This window comes from Etheostoma spectabile, chromosome 6 (genome assembly GCF_008692095.1).
Source record: "Etheostoma spectabile isolate EspeVRDwgs_2016 chromosome 6, UIUC_Espe_1.0, whole genome shotgun sequence".
NCBI lineage: Eukaryota > Metazoa > Chordata > Actinopteri > Perciformes > Percidae > Etheostoma > Etheostoma spectabile.
This window is the reverse complement of record NC_045738.1, coordinates 12,147,171-12,168,543: the sequence shown is the minus strand read 5'-3', so window position 1 is coordinate 12,168,543 and position 21,373 is coordinate 12,147,171. Positions and strand designations below refer to the sequence as shown.

Below are 21,373 nucleotides of genomic sequence, written 5' to 3'. Positions count from 1 at the left end.
TTCCCCAAACAAACACATTCCGCACACCATTGATCCGTTTTTCTTTTTTGATCCCGAGGCTTGTACTTTCCCTTTACATTGAACCCTTTCGAAAACGGGGTTCCCCCTGTTGGGGTACCATGTGCCCTGCAACAACAGACCCTAATCAAAATCCCCCCCCCCCCCCCCCCCCTCTGGACCTCATACCGTATTTGGTGTGAAAATTGATTTTTGTGACATTTCTGGACTAAAAATTTTGGGAATAAAAACAAAAAACAAAAACCCCCCTAACCCCAATTGTACCACCCCATGGAAAAGACCCCCCCCCCCCAAAAAAACCAATCAATAAAAAAACATTTTTAATTTTGGGGGAAAAAGGGGAAAGTCGTGAAAGAGTAAAGGGGGGAGAGAGAATAAAATAAAACATTTTGTTCTTTTTTTTCCCCTTCTGAACCGGGGGACAAATTACTTGTTTTACAGACTGTATGGGATAAAAACGCCCGCCCTCGACCAGCACTAAAGAAAAAATTACAAACCAACAAATAAAAAAACATAAAACAAAATCCCAAAATAAAAAAAAAAAGGATTGAATTTCGTTTAGCAGTGAAAAAAGGGAGCAATGGGAAGCGAGGCAAGGGGAGGAGCAAAAAGGAAGGAAGGGGGGGGCCCCAAAGGTTGGGTTCTGGGGGTTGAGCGCTTTCAGGTCTATTTTACTAATTAGTGGAAGTAACAAGGTGGTCAATTTGGGCTGAACAGCACATTTGCGGGGTTTAAAAAGAAAAAAACTGTCTCCCACAGGACTTTAGGCAGTAATATTCACCATCAGTTCCAACTACCACCACAGGACAAGAAAAACATGATAAGAGTGTTGCAGGCTGTTTGGGAAGGGGCGAAGAGGGTTTCAACAAATCTTTCTCACAAACCAAACAAAAAATGTATTCAGTCCTCCTCCTGCACAAAAAGTAACTATGTATACTTTCTGAAATGACAATAAGCCAGGTGAGCAATGAAAACGGTTAGTAGTCTCTGTACCTGAATCTTCAACATAATCAAGCTGATATGAAACTTAACACCGTAACCTGACATAATTAATGAGGTGACTTTTTACCCTACAGTGCTAAGCAACCCTGTTGATGACATGCAAGACGTCATTGAGGCTTCTGTATCAGATGCAACTGGAACCCCATACTAACTGCTCCCTCTGGGTGATGTTAACAGCTGGACACTACATATAACTTGCCCCTTTGCGTCCTTTTTACTCCCTTTGGAGATGTGCATTATTCACTTGAGAATTAACATGAAACATATGGTTTCCAGCTTAACCAACGCAAACACGAGCTTATACAGAAGAAACTGAAAATGTGCACTCTGCTCCCTCTCATTCACATAAAAGGCAGTTCAGGAACAAATATTCAAAAAGACGCGTAAAGTAAAGACAGGCTGTGGTGCCCTCCTTTGTAATAAAATTTAAAATCACCTCTATCTAAAATGAGCCAAAATCAGCAAATATGTTCTGTCTGGTATCAAACTCCGAGATTTAAAAAAAAATCTTTACATTTGTTCACCTTTGGGCTAGGTGAACTGACCATACTTGAGAAGAGTTCAGTGGGTTGTACGATCAAGCATGTACACTACAGCAGTGCCATTTTTGACCCCACTAAGGATGATTGTCAACATTAGTCAGGCCTTACACACGGCCCTCATTCTCAACTCCATAGCCAATCAGGACCCCATTCAATGGCACCACGGCCACACATAAAATACGCTAATGCAAATAAAATGAACATAAAAAAGGGATAAAAGTCAACTGTAGATTATAATACAGAAAATCCACATAACATGTACAACCCCCCCTCATCTCCCAAGCATCCCAACCAATGTACAGTTTCTTTATTAACAGGCCAGACGAGGGCCACCATAGACTTTGAACTGCAGCTTATATTAGGCCCAAGCGTGGCTTTCTAATTATCCATAAAACAACCATACACCTTCCTGAAGCCATCAGCCACAGAAATTGCTTTCTATTGGAAATGGTTACAATTCAGGGGAAATAGCTAAGCTGAGTGTTTATGTGGGTGTGTATAGTTATTTCTTTTCTATTTTAAGGGTTTGGAGCCAGGAGGAAGGTTGAGAGGGAGAAGAGCAGAGGACAGAAAAGGAAAATGGGGAAGACAAAAAGAAAGGATGACAGAGGGATGGATGCTCAGGTACTGTTGTTGATGGATCCAGGTGTTGAGCTGGGCTGGGCGGTACTGTCTGACACACTGCCCTCTGCAGGGGGAGAGAGCAAGCACACTTGTCACCAACACAAAGCTAATTTCACAGAAATAATAATAAATAGTTCACTGATGACACTTGACTGCCTATCAAGTGATAATAATGTCTAAAAATAAATATAAATGTCTTTCACGTAATATGCATAAAAGTCTGAAAAGTAGTCTTTTGACATTCAACGTCTGGGCAAACGCTACACGTAGGATTAAATTCAAATGGCTTAGGGTTAAAGTTCAGACTGTGCTTAAGCTTAGTTTTGGTCAGGGTCATATAGGCCAGAATGTACAATGTGGACAAAAGATATTTGGATTTCCACACTATTTTACTTATGACAAAAAGCCAATTAAAACGGCCAATAAATACATGAATGTATTAAAAAAAACTCTCCACTATACGGCCTGTCAATGAAATAGACAGCATTGAAAAGAGTGGAATTTGACCAAAGTTAGAACTCACACAAGACTGATGTTCGGGATTAGTTTTGACAGTTTGTAACTGTAACTGTATTTTATGATTTAAATAGAGGATCATTTTTTGTTTTATACATACCATGTGAGGCAGGCGATGTCTGTGCACGAGCGTGAGGAGGAATGAGTGTGGAGTTCAACTGGGGTTGGATAGACAGCTCTGAGGAATTAAAAAAGGCAAACAAATGTGAACACATAAAATACTTTTGGTGCAGTGACAAGTCAACTAAACATGAAAACTATGTGAAAGTCATCAGAGGTCAAACACAGAGTGATGTCTGACAGAGAGGTAAACTGACCAACGGGACTGAAGTTGAAGAGGAGCGGCAGTTCTCGTCCGCTGGGCAGGCGGGTGTTGGGCTGACGCAGCTCATCGAAGAAAGCGTGCGCACATGCTTCCAGGGGAGACAGCCTGGTTACCGGCGTGTATTCCAGCAGTCGAGAGCAGAGGGCAATGGCCTCTGGTGGGGTTCGAGGCTTAAACACCTGATAGGGAGAGAAATTCAGAAATGTGCGTTTATGCAAATCCAAGACTAAAGACGCTTTCAGACAGCGAGAGGCAGGAGAGGTAGGGTGGCTGCCACCCATACATGCGCTAAATTTATCGTATCTGTGTTTCCTGAATTATACACCTCTTCAGAACATAACATCAACATCTCATTATCCAGTCTAAGACAATAAACAACGTTTATGATACTATGTAGCAAAAACGTTGCTGAACTGTGTCATATTACTACTCATTTTCTTCATTTTAAAGTTTCAATTAAAAATACTGGCTGGCAGCATAAGTGTTTTCAAAAGTCTACTTGCATATAGAGATATTTCATCAAATTCCAGTTTCTTATTATGATATTTTCCTAACCCACAAAAAAAAAAAAAAAAAAACTCTAAAACATTACATAACTGCTAACCAGTAATAATATTCCCCAGTAGGGGGAACATACCTTTGTCCAAGGGTGCGCTTTGATTTGAGGGAATTTGAACTCTGTGTAGTTAGGGTTCATCTCCCGGATCTGCTCCCTTGTTGGTGTCCCCAGGACCTGCAAACAAGAATGAAGAGTTAAGTTTCATTAATATTAACATTTGTCCTGCATGCCTGTATACACAATGGGAAGGAGGAATTGTCAGTGTGGATAATAATAAGACATATATCATGTATATCCTTTCTTATAGTAAGTGTACAGCTTGCATTGTCCTTCTGGGTACACTAATTTCTATTTAATGATACCTGCATTTAAATGTATTCAATTACTTTATTTAAATAAATTTAATATAAATACACAAAGTTGTACTGGTGAGGTATCAATAAATGCTTATTTTTCCATAGTTGTTACAAATAATAAAGAGTTTCTTAAAACCCAAGTTTTCCGCCACGTCTCCTTTTATCTAGCTGCTTGTGCAATCAGTTGGCTTTCAGCCACAGTTTGTAGTATCCCTACTGCACCTTGATGATCTCTACTAGCTGGTCCACACCACTGTCCCCAGGGAAGATGGGCTGGCCCAGCAGCAGCTCAGCCAGCACACAGCCGGCCGACCAGATGTCAATGTTGGACGTGTAATCGGTGGCACCAAAGATGAGTTCTGGGGCACGATAGTACCGTGAGCAGATATAGGACACATTTGGCTCCCCCCGAACTAGCTGCTTTGCACTAGAAGATGTAAGAAGGGAGATGAAGGAGAAAAAGACGAGAAAGAGAATGTACAGGAAGGGAACGCCAGTCAACATGAACCTTTCCTTTCTCAGTGTTTCTTCGTTTTCACAAAATCCTAGCATGTTAGCAAATAAAACAGTGAGGTAAGAAAGACATATGACAGATCAATACAGGTAAATAAAGACTGAGAAAGAGATGTTACTACACAAACAGACAGCAAACTAAAAATGCAGACTGTGACAGACAGTCACAACAATGAAAAGAATGATAAAGATAGACACGCCCAGAGGCAGTCTGGTACTAACCTGCCAAAGTCACAGAGTTTGAGGATGGCCGTCTCTGGGTCCACCAGGAGGTTCTGGGGCTTGATGTCTCTGTGACACACACCCTGGGAATGGATATAAGCCAGACTGCGGAACAGCTGGTACATGTACACCTAAGGGGGGGGACAGAGAGAGAATGCCCGACGGTGTTAAACAACTTAGACAGAATCATTCAGATATTCCAGGGAAGAAAAGCAAAACAGCATTTGAGGACACCCAAGTTTAGTATTGTAATGTATTTTCCCTGTTCTCATGTTTAGTCAGGTGATTCATGACTCACAGAAGGTGTCTGGGCTCCAATGCTCGATAAGGGTTTCTGCAGAGTTCCCCTGTTATGTTCGAGCCTTTTCAAAACCTTTTTAATACCACAAAGATTTTTAAATGTCTCTTTTATGATCATACTGGCCAAAGTACAAAACTATAACGGAAAACTAGTACAGACAATATGGCCTTGAATATTTCATATTATATCATATTTCTTTTAGTACTTTCACACAGTGTACAACAACAATTCCTAATAAAATGATTCATTAATGCAATCTGGACCTTGATAAGCAGCAGAAAAAGGATGGATGGGCTAACCCAAAAAAAAAAAAAAATTCCATTACGGTAATTTGTGTTTTTGCTAAAATCAACACTTGCTCAATGTAAGAGGAGAACCAGTGAACTTACAGATAGGGGGAAAAAAGTATTTGATACCCTGCTGATTTTGTACAGTTGCCCACTGACAAAGAAATGATCAGTCAATAATTTTAATGGTAGATTTATTTGAACAGTGAGAAACAAAATAACTTGCTATAAATTGATTTGCATTTTAATGAGGGAAATGTGTATTTGACCCCTCTGAAAAACATGACTTAGTACTTTGTGGCAAAACCCTTGTTGGCAATCACAGAGGTCAGACGTTTCTTGTAGTTGGCCACCAGGTTTGCACACATCTAAGGAGGGATTTTGTCCCACTCCTCTTTGCAGATCTTCTCTAAGTCATTAAGGTTTCGAGGCTGACGTTTTGCAACTCACTCAACTTCAGCTCCCTCCACAGATTTTCTATGGGACTTTCCGCCAGTTGTCCTCTGAATCATTCAGATGTTCATTGGCAAACTTCAGGCGGGCATGTATTATGTGCTTTCTTGAGCAGGGGGACCTTGCGGGTGATCCTCCCATGTAGTTCTGGGTCGATTCCTCACTGTTCTCATGATCATTGCAATTCCACGAGGTAAGATCTTGCACGGCGCCCCAGGCCGAGGGAGATTGACAGTTCTTTAGAGTTTCTTCCATTTGCGAATAATTGCACCAACTCTTGTCACCTTCTCACCAAGCTGCTTGGCAATGGTCTTGTAGCCCATTCCAGACTTGTGTAGGTCTACAGTCTGGTTCCTGACATCTTTGGAGAGCTCTTTGGTCGTGGCCATGGTGTTGAGTTTGGAATATGATTCATTGCCTCTGTGGACAGGTGTCTTTTATAAAGGTAACAAACTGAGATTAGGAGCATGCCCTTTAAGAGTGTGCTCTAATCTCAGTTCGTTACCTGAATAAAACACACCTGGGAGCCAGAAATCTTTCTGCTTGAGAGGGGGTCAAATAAGTATTTCCCTCATTAAAAAAAAAAAAAAAAAATTTGACATGCATTTTTCTGGATTTTCTTGTTATTCTGTCTCTCACTATTCAAATAAATCTACCAATAAAATTACAGACTGATCATTTCTTTGTCAGTGGGCAAACGTACAAAATCAACAGGGGATCAAATACTTTTTTCGCCCCTAACTGTAGATTTCCGTCATGTGCCAGTCACTTCAATATGGACACAGATTGTGTTTTTGAGTGTAGGTGCATGTTGAAAAGAAGTTGAAAAGATGTTGAAAGAAGCTGCTGTGTTGTGTCTGATGCAGCCCGCAGTGGCGTGTTTCTACAACAAAATAACGTAGGAGTGAAAAGTACTCCCAGAAGATGTTCAACTGTCCTCATCAATCCCCTAGTTGACATTTGTCTACACATCCGATTCCTAGGTCAGAGATGTCATATTGGAATAAAAATTGCTCACACAGTTAAGTCTGCACCCATTTAATGTGTCTGTGGAATGCAGATGGTAAGCATCTTAATATGACAAATTATTGTCATCACCATTATCATCATTATTACCCACATGATGCATTGATAGCAAGCTGGCCACAGATTACAAAATGATTACAGACAAGATGACTGAAAGGATGAGAGATGATGTTCAAAAAGGGGGCAGAGAGAGAGAAGAGGAAGAGAGGGGTGTGGAAAACTGAGAGACAAGGCATAAACATGGACACCCAGGGGACAGGGATGTAGAAGTGTATCGCTGGAGGACGGAAGAATGACGAGAGAGCGGGAGAGAGAGAGAGATCAGTATTCATCTCAAAGCCACAGGGGAGCAGCAGGCCGAGGAAGGGAAATGGGCCATGAGACAGCTATAATGTTCTCTCTGCTGCTACAGACACCGTAAACACACAAACTCTCTCTAAAACGAGCACCCTTTTAGACAGGGAACCAAGTGTATTACAAACAGATTCATTCCCATAGGGCCATATTTCCCTTTCTGCTTTCATAATCCTTAAACAGTGAGCTGTCTGTGAAAACCAAACAGGAAAATACTGTGGTTGTTTGACATCCACAATAACTCAATTTTATTTTCAGTTTCCACTGCACTCTGTTAAAAAAAAATTGCTCAATAACTGATTAAACGCAATTCAGAAGACTAGGATGAATTATATAAATCTTATCCCAGAGAGATAATGACCAAGCATGGAAACCTTCCACTAATGAATGCAAAAAGCACAAAAGTACAAATTAAACCCATTAGTCCAATTGAAAATATCAGCTATTCCATGTCAGTATTGCATATTGTGTATTAAATATTTATAGTACTATACTTTAAACATCAAAAGCACAAAGAGCACAGAATGCTGCTAAAGATTCTCCAAATTGTGAAGCAGATGTTTTTTAAACAGATCCTACTGTATTCCTATTAAGCTATCCATACATTTCCTGTTGCTTATCCAGGTGCAGATTGCATCATTTAGTAATTCAAGTAATTAATAATTTCTAGGGCTGGATCTGAATATTTTTTTTGATGGGTAGGTATTTGATTTTCAATTTTGAGATTCAAATCATGCAGGCTGAAATCTTAGTGTGGTATCAGCCACTAGCTGCTGGCTAATTTATGCAGTGCTATGTTGTCCATCTTAGCCAAGACCAGAGAAATGTTGAGTTACAAGCAAGCAGTCTGATGTGTGAAGACATCTGTATGGTTATACTGTATCAGCCCGGTGTTGTTTCCAGGCGATTTGATAAAAGATAAAGATTGTACAACCGTTCAAAATGCTGATGCTCTAGAGAGACACTGGATGGCTGAGCATTCATTCACAAACACTGCATTAGCGGTCACCTGTTAGACAGTCCGGCAAAAACGCAGGTCTTTCCATTTATTTCAAAGTTAAGAGAAAAGCAACCTGACGTCACCCTGCAGTGGACACTCGCGACAGCGTGAGAGTCCCGTTAACGTTACAGTTGACACTTTCCCCCAATTTCCACTGGATGTGTAACGGCTGCGGATCCGCTCCGGAACGGCGGCGGAGCCATTAGGTTTCCATTAAAGTCAATGTGTAAATGTAAAATCTAATGTGCTGTATTTATATAGCGCTTTTCTAGTCTTAACAACTACTCAAAGCGTTTTTTACATCATACAGGATACATTGGGCAGTGTCTTGCCCAAGGACACTTCGACGTGGGACTGGAGGGACAGGGATCGAACCACCAACCTTCCGATTGGCAGGCAATCGCTCTACCACTGAGCCACAGCCGCCCAAATGTGTGTATTTCCCTGCACTACACCTTGAAAAAAACAGTACAGAGTTGTTTCCTCTCTCCTCTGGATGGAAAAAAACTCTTGTTTTTGTGGTTCTATTCTATGTGAATTTGCAATATCTCGTCGGTTCTCGAGACTTCAGCTCTGTCATGGCCGCAGCTGTTCCGCAACAAATCCAGACCTGGTGGGTAAAAAACTAAAGGGAGACTTGGCATACAGCCCGATCCAGTTGGGGAGAGTTCTAGCCCAACAAGGCTCCTCTCTTTACCCTGTCTCTCTTGGTTTTGCTGTAATAGTTTTAGACAGCTGGGGACTTCCTTTGACACACTGAGTTCCTCTCTCCTCTATCTTCCTATCTTTTCATTTATGTGCATCCATGTCCCAGAAATGCATGTTACTAACCTAGCTCTGGGGAGTCATTCCCCGGAGTCCTTATGTTCTTTTTTCCCCAGCATGTTCCCTCGGATCAGGGATGCTCCAAAATCATGGTAGCAGCTGTCGCCATGGTCCCGCTACACGTTCTGCGGTGCCAGGTTCATCTGCTACACTCTGCGGTGCCCAGTTACATCCTGCTGTGCCTTGTAATGCCGCACAGTGCCCTGCTATGCCATGAACTACTACAAACTACTATTTTTTCTATTTTTGTTATTTCCACTAACCCCAACCGGCCCGTCAGACGCCGCCTACCAAGAGCCTGGGTCTGACCGAGGTTTCTGCCTAAAAGGAAGTTTTTCCTCGCCACTGTCGCACTGTTGCTTGTTCTGGAGGAAACCACTAGAACTGTTGGGTCCTTGTAAATTCTGGAGTGTGGGCTAGACCTACTCTATTTGTAAAGTGTCTTGAGATAACTCTTGTTATGAATTGATACTATAAATAAAATTGAATTGAATATTGATGGACGGTGGAGCACAGAGCCGACACGCAGCGGAGCCAATCTGCAGCCTTTACGCATCCGGTGGAAATTAGGGGTACGAAATGTAACGGTATATACTCTGGTACAGAGAAGCCAGAACATGAAGACCCTACGTAATCATTAAGGTCTCCTGTTTGGGAACAGTACGGTTTCCCGGTGAAATGCAACAACGGACAAAAACAAGTGGATAAGACAAATAGTTTGCTGTAGTGCTGGGCAGTACGACCAAAACTTTTCTTTCTTTTGCTTGACTGGGTCTTTATATAGGTTTATAATGGCTTATTTTACTGTCAGTATTCAGTACTTTCAGAATATAAAATGAAACGTTTCAAATTTATCATGGTTACTAAAAGTTTTGATTACTAAAAGGTTTGCTTGGCTTTGCTTATATTACGTTTAAGGAGAATGCATAAAACAGTTACAGAATCTAAACTATTTTTATTGTGCAAAATACAAAGTAGTAAAATATACTTATACTTAAATAAATACGCATACCAATAACTTTAACCTGCTTCTTTTTTTAATAACAAAAGTAGTAGTAAGTAGTGCTGTTTAAACTCTACCTTGACCACAGGTAACATTAGGTTTAGGTTGTTAGGTTGAAAAGTGGGCGTACCTCCACTGTCAGCTTTGCTTTGGTGTTGTAACGTTGGTGGTTTGGCAGGAGTATTTCGGCAAGGTAAGACATCTTAAATCTAGTGTTTTAATCATTGCTCTGAACCCGTGTTTCTCTACGGTCTGTAGTGGGACTGTAGGTTGATTGGTATTGTGTTCAATATGTTGCTCCACTGCATGCTTCAGGTGACAGGTCTTAACATTAGTGTGACGAGTACACATAGCAACAATTTTTTAAACCAAAACCCTCCAAACAACAGACACAGCTCCTCCTGTCAGCATACATTTTTGTTGTTGTTCTGTGTCATCATGTTCTACTAGTTCAACAGCGTTGATTTTGAAACTTTCAATGTCTATCCTATCCATCTTCACCGTAATGTAACACCAGAGCACTACTGTTTACCCTGCAACTGGAGGCGTGACATGTGTGCTTAAAAGCTCAACATTGGAAAAGGTCCGTCTGAAAAAGTGTTGCGCGGCACACCGTTCCGAACATTGTGCAAACTAATACACCGGTGTGGTGGTTTATTAAAAATGGATATAACACAAATATACACCGGTATTTGGTGTGAAGCAGTATATTGCCCAACACTAAAGTGCTCATTAGTGATCGGGTATGTTTCTGACAACACGTCAAACTTGCTAACTCGCTTGAAACAACCACCACGTGAATTTGAATATCATGGCTACAAGGGGGAAAAAACAAGCGTAGTGCAAACGCAGCTCCCCTTGGCATTAAACAGACTTTTACTGGTAATTCATATCAGGCCAAAGCATTAACAAACACCACTGGTGTTTTTATAGCAGCAGATCTACCACCATATTAAGTTGTTAAAACACAGGTTTTAAACACAATTCAGCCAGAAAGTCATACCCCCCTATATTTATTACAATTCCATTAAGTTTGTTAAAAACAATTGTAAACTTATCATTATTTACAAAAGTTCATAATAAACAAGCACTTTTTTTGCTTCTTTACTTTACTTGTTGAGAGTTTTGTATTTCCCCCCTTATTGTACCAAAAATCAACGGTGACTTCAAAAGCAAGGTACATACCGAACCGTGATTTTTGTGTAGCATAGTTGATCGTAGCTTAGTAAACAGGAAACCTCACTGCCTCTATCGCTGCAACAAAAACGTTTTAGACACTATGAAGGTAAAAAAACACAACATAGAGGTGACTGTGTCCCCCCACCCAAAGCTTTGAAAAATCACTGTTGATAAGTATCGAAGCTTTGCAGTAAAAATAAATAAAAAAAAAAATATATATATATATATATATATATATATATATATATATATATATATATATATATATATATATATATATATATATATATATTCAGTACAGCCCTACCCATTTCATTAGGAATTTTTGTTATACACTGCCGGGAAGTACAGAAAGAAATGCGACAATTCAAGGTTATATTGTTCCTACTAGTTTTCCATCATACTTTTATACTTTTGCCAGTAGGATCATGAAAGCAGCAGAAACCCTGATTTAGCATTGGAGCTAGGATAGCTTCTGTGAGTCATGAAATATAAGTGCCAAAATGAACCCAGCAAATGTCCACTTAATTTCCATTCTCTGCTTAATTAAAGAGGAACAGAAAGGGGTGAAAATGTAACCTCTGCAAGTGTTAAGGACAAGTTTGTCTGTAAACAACCAACAACATGTTTGCTTCTACAATTATAACAGCACTTTTCACTTATGATACATACAGAAATTAAGTGCGTCATCCCTGAATAAACCTTTTGATGCCTATAGTAGCGTGATGAAAGCAGTTAGAAGAAATGCCCAGCAGCAACACAATCTGTGTGTTTGTGTACATACCTTAACATAGATGATGGGGATGGTGGTCTTGGCCTTGTTGAAATGCCGAGCCACCCTGTACACTGTCTCAGGGACAAAGTCCAGCACCAGATTCAAATACACCTCATCTTTCTGGAAAGTAGGAAAAAAGGAAAGAGGACTGTATAATTAGAGGTGGAATGTAAAAGTGATGTTATGATTATGAAACAAACCAATCTCATAAAACATGTTGGGTTGTACACTGAGTACATAAACAAAAGAATAATTGTAATTGTATGCAGTGAATAGCTATATGATTGAAGATTGCTTTTAGAAAGGCAATATGAAAACATTTATCTTATGCTTTGCACTGATTATCTTAAATGAATATTTAGTGCAAACAATGATTAAAATAAACAAAACTGTTGATGTCGCTCATGTACACAACCTTTACACAATATAGGTAATAAAACACATTGAGGTATGATATTAAGGCTTATTGAACCCTACATAAATCCGAATTCTTTATCTATAAAATATTTAATTATATGAAATATGATACATTAATTTAAAAAAAAAAAAAACAATAGAAAAATGCACTATGCGCCATTGCACATGGCTTACATATAAAAACGCATCTTGATCTTAGGAACCCAGGGACACAAATACGTTGTTCCTAGAGCGCACAGTCTAGAGGTTATGGATCAAAAGCCAAGTTTGGCTGATACAGCTTGTTTTTTTTCTCAGATGAAGATAAATTGATGGCAAAACCACAATAGTAATCAGAGGTATTTGGCCAAAGTGCTTGAACCCTTAGAACACCAAGTTAAAACCGTAAATTGAATGTACAATAAAGACCAGGATCACCTTGTCTAAAACTTGCCTATGAATCATCAATGATGCATGCACCATTAAATGGCTGGGTGTGGAGGCAGAGTGCTTCACCTCGAAACTTGATTCATACGGCATAAAACGTCAAGTCAGTGCATACACACCTTCTCTCCACTGGAGTAGAAGAAGTAACGTAGCCTCACAATGTTGCAGTGGTCCAATTTCCTCATAATTTGCAGCTCCCTATTCTGCATGAGCAAAGGAAAGAAATGCAAAAATTGTGACTTGTGCAAAAATTGTGACTGTCACAGCAAACTGCCACAGGTCTGTAATCCAGGATAATTACTGAAGAACGTCATATGCTAATCCACAGAGTAAAAGAGCAATAAACAAAGTGATTTGTGTCTACCAAAAGCCAACACAACCTTCTTTGTAGAGGCAAAGTTTATAGCTTTCTGTAATTATCTGACCACATGCTTTTCTAAACATACCTTAAACCTCTTGTCTTGGAGAACTTTCTTAATTGCCACCATCTCCTGGCTGTCAATAAGCCGAGCCTGGTAGACCACTCCAAAGGAGCCATTTCCTATAACCTTTATGTCTGTATAGGACACTTCTTGTGGACGATCAGGGCCCTGGCCAGGTGTGGCTACCACCGTAGTCACCTTGCCACTGTCTCCTGTGGATGAGAGCACGAACGCATCTTGTTAGAAAGATCCTGAATGTTTAAAAAATGTAAACATACAAACATTCTGTTGTGAAAAGGTATTGCATTTTTCATAGATAAAGTGACGTTAAGACATGTGATAAACGTTGTGGCATGTTCCTCTCCCGCTCAGCCTTTCCATATGTCAGTGTCCCTGAAACATGGAAGCTATGGAAACATTAACAAGCCCTTCCTCCTTTTTTAAATGGCTGTGACCTATGTGGTGGCTCCACTCCAGACACACTCCACTGGCTGGTAATGAGCTGGTCCCCTGGGGTTTCACCCAGGGGACCAAACCCCTTTTCATACTGAAGACACATATGATGCAGGCCTACTCAACCCGCCCCCAACACAAGTTATACCCATTCATGTGTGACTGTCAAAGCTGAATCCCTTGTCAACACAATTAGATTTGTCAGCCTTCCTATTAATACCAATCGAATTTCTTTTTTTTTTTAATATTCAAATAGTTAGTTAATCATCAAATGCAGCCCGTTATAAATATGTACTAAATATGCCACAAGCATGTGGTTGTTGTTACACATTCTGTGCGCTAGAGGGACTTCTAACATCGGCCTGGCATTGAAGGGGACCTACGTCATGGCACATTGCATTTTGCCGCTCTCTGTTTACATTATTTTCTACCACGCACACAGCGACAAACAAATCAATAAAGAACATTGTAATGAAACATTATCTAACAAGTGTATTGAAGCGGCTCTGTTGTAAAGGCTAACGTTGCTCTGTTAGCACAATGACATCATATTAGAAAGCACAGCCAAAACGATTTGTCATACTAAGTAACAACAGTGTTAGCCACTATGCTAACGGCATTAATACCTTATCCAATCGGTAAATGGACTATTTTATGTCTACTCAGAGCGCTTTTACATAGTACAGGAACTAGTCAAAACCCACACACACACAGTGGCCGAGGCTGCTGTACAAGGTGCCATCTCACTCTCACACACGCACACGCGAGGAAACTCTGGGTTCAGTGTCTTTGACATGGGACTGCAGGGTCAGGGATCAAATTGCCAACCTTCCGATTGGGAGGCGACCACTCTACCACAACACAGTACAGATTTTGCTCATGCAGTATAAGTATAAATGTGTTATTTGGTGCTATGGTGTCTGACCATTTCTACTTACTGGGATTGCGGGATTGCATAAATTTGGCATCCCTAGAAAGCTGAGACTCTTGTTGATTTAATGAGCCAAATTTAATTCATGTGTGAGGACGTTAGTCTCCATAGTAGCCGTTTTAAATTTAGTGAACCCATTTTCTGAAACTTTTGAAACTGTATAAAATGACCTGCTGTGACTTCTAAGATAATCACAGCCTCATGAAACTTTACAACCTCAAACTAGAGACCAAGAGCATTCAAAAGATGCATTGCCTTCTTTGACAATAAGAGGGTTGTTCAGCAGTTTCTAAAACAGAGGTTCCGCCATTTAATTACCAAAAATGCAATTCTGTGTTGCTCAAGGTCTTGGTGTTTTAATGTGGCATTTTGGAGGGATTTTATAGATTGTCAATTTTTGTAAAAAATGAAGAAAAAAAAGGTTTTCTGCGCACTAAAACCCGAGTAACTCCCCCTAAAACATCCCTTGTCCTGACCCCTCTAAAAAAAAGGGGGTGGAATGCTACAATTTGTTTCAATTCCTCACTGCCAAATTATTTGCTGGCAAAATTTCTTCACCTATGGCAAATTTTTTATTACACTTAGATTTTTGGACTTTATAAGACTGGAGTTAGTGGAAATGTTTGGCTCACACAAGTTGAAAACAATCCTACACAGCCACCACTGGAATCTAATTCTACAAATAGTATAACACTACTATTATTGTAGCCCAATTTTTTATCTGCAACTGTGCAGATTTAAAAAAAATAAAAATGAATTAAGAAACATGCAAAATATTCAAAGGCTGTGCCGCATTCAAATGTTGATTTAGAATTGGAATATCAACATTATGAATGAAGCTTCTATTATTCGGTACAGCCCTACCAGTAAAAAAATTCTAAATAAGAGTTCCTGGACCAGGTCCCTGCAACCCACGTTGAACCCAGTTTAGGACAGGAGTCTCAAAGCCAGGTTGGGTGACGTGTGGTGACCCATTCAGATCACAGGTTTAACCTGCGTCTCTGTGTCTTTCTGAATTGGTTACAGTCTCAATCACAGTTCCAGCTCAGCACCTCTGCAATCTCAATCACTTCAATCTCCCAATTCCAATAATATACATATACCCCAGGGATAAATTGATGTAATCCGTGTGTAAGAGCCAGTTAAGCACGTAGTTGTATTTAGTAAATGTTTTATGGTATTACCTGATGGTGGAGAGCTCAGTCTAACACCTCTGTCTAAATTCTCCCATTATATTCCTCAAATAATTCAGTAACCACTTGTGTCCTATGGATGGGGGCACTGTCATCTTGGAAGAGACGTCTCCTATGAGGACAGTATTATCATCATCATCAGATATAGGTGATCAAGGTCAACTGCATTTTTATACATGCCACAGAGCATGACAGCATGCTAATTGCTTTATTGTATAATGCAGTATAACTAAATGGAAGAATCTAAATTCAACATTTTTTTTCACTAATATTTTATTAATTTATCACCTGTCTGTATATTCTCATTTAGGACAGAATGTTTGACTTTGTGGCAATCAGGAAAAGTGAGATGTTCAAGATCTAACCGTACCTGACAGCTCTAGTTATTGTCAAGTTAAGTAGCTGCTCAGTATTTTATGCCTGTGCTGGCTCAAAAATTATTTGAAAAATCGCCACCAGGAGCAACGACACTGGGAGGGGAAGAACAGCAAAAGAGGCCCATTGCCAAAAGGCTTGTCAGAGCCTGTGATACAAAATTGCGTGGACAGTAGCACACCCAGAAGTGTTTCCATTTCCTGGGCTTGCTCACTTCGCCTGTCTGAACAGGACCCCTCCTGATCTCTAGTAGGTCTCCAAGTCTCAAAATGGAAAAAAACAAGACTGAAATTTGGCTTTATCAACTGCTTTTTCTGTCTATAAATGAAAAACATTGATGACAAAATGATTCTCCAATATATTCCTGATGACAAAAGACAACTGTATACTTTGCTATTTTTTGCAATTTTCTAGCCAAAAGTGTTTCAAGGTTATCAGCAGGCCTTAGCAGCAGCCAATAGCATAGCCACATGATTTGCCTAGATCTCTGTACGCCCAGGTAAGTGTGTGGTTCCTGCACATTCCTGTTTTCCAGCGCCACGAGACAACGTTCTTCTGTAGTTCCTTTTAGCATCACTTTCACACTCTTTTTAAACAAGTTAAGTCAGAGTGAAGCACATTAAATATGAAGCAGCTGTGGAATGATAGTTGCTTGAATAATGAATGCAAAGATGAACACTCTGCCCAGCTGCCGGTGAATAGCTTTGGTTTCCGATAAGTCAACACAAGCCTGATGAGTAAGAGAAAAGGGATGAGCAGAGTGACTCTCATCACACCCACACTAAAAGGCAATTAGCTTGGAGCTTGTTTGTAAGTGTAAACTCAAGTACACTTTTAAATTGATAAAATGATCTGATTGAATGACAAATTATAAGTATTATATCATTAATGGCCTATAGAAATTATAACAGCACCTTGCTTAGCGATGAATTTACAGGGGACATGCCTTGGATAAATCACTCCAAAGCTATTGGTGCCTTTTAATCCAATTGTCTACACATGTCCATGTTCAATTTACCAGAACTCAGCATGGACATATACTATACCAATAACTATCAATGGTCCTTAAATTTGCTAATCAGAAAACTATACCTCACAACTATTGTAGTTTATGTTCTTTTGCTGATCCAAAATATTCTTTACCATTACCTCACCAACATCGACAAATGCTAATCCAATATGGTGCTCTTTTTTCTTGAATTTAAACTCTTCATACCATACTGCATGGATTGGGATCATTTTTATGTAAGGTAACATGAGCCCAAAAACTGCTATGATTGCCGTGACACTAAATACTGAGTCCAAGGCCCACTGACACACGGAATTTCAGATCCGTGCGCCTATGTGTCTTCCTTTTCTTTTTTGTCTGTCATGTCTAAGTACCTTTTGTTTGTTTGCAAACCAAAAATGTAAAATGTTTGTGTGTTTAGAAAAGCACTATAAAAATGTATTATTATTATTATTATTATTATCATCATCATCATCATCATCATCATCATCATCATAACATTGATCAAGAAATTGTATTTAATGTGGATTGGTCACACTGTTCCTTCACTTTGATTTTACTAAGCTAGAATTCTCACTATCTTGATGAAAGATGGCCTGAGATTAGTTTCACCTACACCACAGATACATTCTAGGATAGGAGAAAAAAATGCTCTGGGTTGTTTGCACTTCTTTAAACCAATCACAATTGTTCTGGACGCGGTAAGAGTGGCTCTGCAAATTATTCTCTGGAAGAAATTTGTTTTGGTGGAACATTTAAACCCTGCAGAAGAAAACGTGACATACAATATTAAATGACATTAATTGGTAGAAATCACTGCCAATCAGTCCCAAAACATCCCAGTTAAATAGCAAGTGCCGTAAGCAAAGGCTATTTTTTGGATATCTTTAAAATTATTCGTCAAAAGAACCAAACAAGCTTGCCATTTTGCACAGTCAAAATTTTCTTCAAAAGTTGCGATTTCAGCATGTGGGTTGCTACCTCAAAGTTTATTATTGTTTCCCATGTTGAAGGGAGTTTGAGAACAGCAATACACAGAGAGCTGAAGGTGAGAGGCAAAGCCTGATGCCTGGATGTCGGGCTTTATCTTGTAAATGTACTTCTGTTGATCCAGATAACCTGAGATGGATTTATGTACTGGATCAGCTGTTTAAACCCGGGGAAAGACAATATTAATAATGTCATTACCACTAGATTGGTACATTCCTTCTCTTGACCATCTACTATACTGCTAATGATGCGTGTGTGTCAGTTCAGGATTTAAAGGCAGGGCAAACACAAATGGGATTTTAAAAGGTGTAATGGGATGTAATAACCCCCAGATTCAAGTAAATGCTTTTGAAATTGGTAACTAGTGGTAGAAAGGTACATAAATATTTAGAAGTAGGACAACTTTGAAAACACATCGGTAAATGAAACAAGGTAAAACCAGTGACTTTATGGGTTTCTGATGTGTGAACACAGTGTAGAACAGGAGTACTTAAATCTGCTTGCTCAGATTCATACTCTTAATATATGATCAGACCATTTCTGAATTAATTGTAAGTAGTGAATAACTGCAAATGAGACCTAAGAATTAATTTGTGACTGATTCTTTAGTCAGTTGTAAATCACTTAACATTGATTATTGGCATCACCCCTAAAGGCTTTGATCAGCCAAAGTTTTTTTTATATACATTTGGTCAGTCCAGTTGTCATCTCTCAATGGTAACTAGTAGTGTTTTTTATTATTGTCAATGACACCATTTAGTTGTTCCCGTTTACATATTTTTATTTTTCTGTGTCAAAAAACTAGAAGTACAAAGTAGTGGTTCAGTACTGGCTTGTTCATGCTAATGGTAATCAAGTACAGATATTGCTTCACTGTGGCACTTCAGTCATTGATCAAATCCCTGTTACATGCGGGGCCAAGTTGTCAGACAAAAGTAAACAGAGGTTAATAGTGACATCTGTTGTGTGTGATTGGCAGTCTTGGCAAAATCACAGAGAGTAGAGTAGCAGAAAGCAACCTTCTTCACATTGCTGCTACACAGCATCTGACCATGTCCGAGCAAGCAGGCATCACCTGGCCTCAAGCTCGGTTTTCCACATACACATTAAGAAATTGGTCAGGGTCCAGGCAGCTCTGACATAAGAACAATGCTTTCACAAAATGTAACAGACCTTGGTGACCAGGACTGAGATATTCTGAAAACTGAATAGGGAAAAGTCAGATGTGAATGAGCCAAATCACCTGATGGAGATCTGCTGATTGGCTGCATGTACTAAGTTTAGCAAAGACTTACTACACAGCAGCTTGAGTCACCTTTGATGTTTTACTTCCATTCATTTTCTTTGTTCAAATTCACCTGTTTTAATAATCAATTATTGATCCAACACATTATATTATGTCAGGCCCCAAATAGCGGTTTTATTCCCGTTTTGAAGAGCTGTGATACTTTTTTCTTCTGTCTCTCCCAGTATGTCCTTTTGCACACCTTTGTCCAACCCTTCAAATCTTCAGCCAACTGCTACCGCAGCATAGCGACATGTCCCCTGAGCCTTCTGCAAGTTATTGTCATCACACCAACGAAACCAACTGTAGGTACTTTGCTATTGGCAAGCCAGGGTTTCCAGTAAAGGCGTCAAAATGTTTAAGATAGTGAACGTGTTTAACCATCAGCGCAAAGGTAGACAGCCTACCTAAGGGAATAATGGCTTCCTATAAGGTGTACAGAAATGTAATTACATTCAGAACTAAGGGGGATTTGACACGGCTCCACAGGCAATGTGCCAAAATAAAAGATTTACCAAACTGTTTCCACTATACTAAGCTAGAAATCTCACTTTCTTGATGAAAGATGACCTGAGGTGGACTTATGTACTAGACCAGCAGTTTAAACCCATGCATAGATGCAATCATATGCATTCATATATGCATAAGTTTAGTCACTGATTGTAATGTCTATTTCTTCTGGCACCCAGAAGAAGTATAGTATCGCAAACCTAGTTTGGCAAAAACTATTTATGCAATATCAGATTGGACCGAGAATGACGCCTAAAAAGTTAGACATAACAATTTCAAACTACTCTTTACAAACGTTAGAAAGCTAGCTAGCTTCCACATCTGATATTAATGACGAATATATTATAGCGTCGGCTAACACCACTTCTATTCTTGGGTTACAATGCAAAAATAATGTTAGGTAATGTTGCCGAAAACATTTACATAACATTATTTTCCGTCGAAATATCATATAAACGTTATAGCTCAAAGCTCGTCACCAGCAGCTAACGATGATGTTAGCTATGCGAGAAAAGCCCTTGATTGCAATGGTTCGTTAACAGTTAATGAAAAACACAGCTAACGTTAGCTGGACAGCTAACTTAAGTTTGCTAACCAGCTAACAGCTTGCTGGCTAAAGGTTAGCTCCGCGACAATGATCGAAATTAAGCACACTCCCGACGCATTTCTCTAAAAAGTAACGAACAGTCCGAGCCTTTTTAATAACATGTACACTGTGCTTATGATATACTTACAAAACACTACTTACTAGGCAGTTTTAAATTCCCAAAGCTCGCCGAGCTGCTTCCACTGGCTTGAGAAGCCCCAGTTTTTCCTGTCGAGCTTCCACCGGCTACTGCTGATCCGGCACCGGCTGCAGCGGATCCGGGAGCTCCGGGAGGCTCAGCAAATGAGCTGGTCCTGGGCCGCCCGCTGCCGCTCATATTTGTGTGAACTAAAGCCGGGGCAATGTTGAACGTTATTAGCAGCCAGACCGGCACAAACTTAAGCTATATATAAGTGTATTTTAATATTCGATAGAAACATAAACTACACTTACAGCGTTCTGTATAGGTTGCCCGTCTCCCCCTTTCTTCCTCTGTAGAACGGTGATGGTGGGGGGACTGGGGAGCTGACGCACAACGACGTAAAGCTCGCAAGGGTTACTGGGAAAATGAGTTCTTGGGAGTTTCGAGTCCACAGCAACAACTAACAAAAATATGAAATTGAGTTTACGACGAAAATCAAATTACAATGACTACCTCAATGGTAATTTGACGTTGGGTTATGGACATACACCGTTAGCCAACACGTTGTCAACGTTTCTTTTTAAACAAGCAAAGTAACAAGGTGCACTAGTACAAATTATTCTAAATACCCGACAAAGTACATACAGCAGCTAATTTAAAATTTAATTTAAAATTGGGTAACTTCAAGTTATACTAAAAAAACAAATAAGGCTCGGGGGAAATTGTACTCGTACAGTCGACAAAAAAACTACAA

General features: G+C 39.7%; 1 protein-coding gene across 1 annotated transcript; it reads right to left on the bottom strand.

The window, feature by feature from the left end:
• Positions 1-1,140: 1,140 nt before the first annotated feature.
• On the bottom strand, positions 1,141-21,185 carry gsk3ab (glycogen synthase kinase 3 alpha b). Its single transcript, XM_032518744.1, has 11 exons — positions 20,931-21,185; positions 20,640-20,825; positions 13,170-13,357; positions 12,843-12,926; positions 11,890-12,000; positions 4,678-4,808; positions 4,165-4,369; positions 3,665-3,760; positions 3,020-3,206; positions 2,803-2,880; positions 1,141-2,250 (listed from the first exon to the last, which is right to left on the bottom strand). Exons 2-11 carry the CDS (start codon positions 20,812-20,814, stop codon positions 2,183-2,185), a joined length of 1,323 nt encoding a protein of 440 aa, XP_032374635.1. The 5' UTR covers positions 20,815-20,825; positions 20,931-21,185; the 3' UTR covers positions 1,141-2,182.
• Between the last annotated feature and the right edge of the window lie 188 nt (positions 21,186-21,373).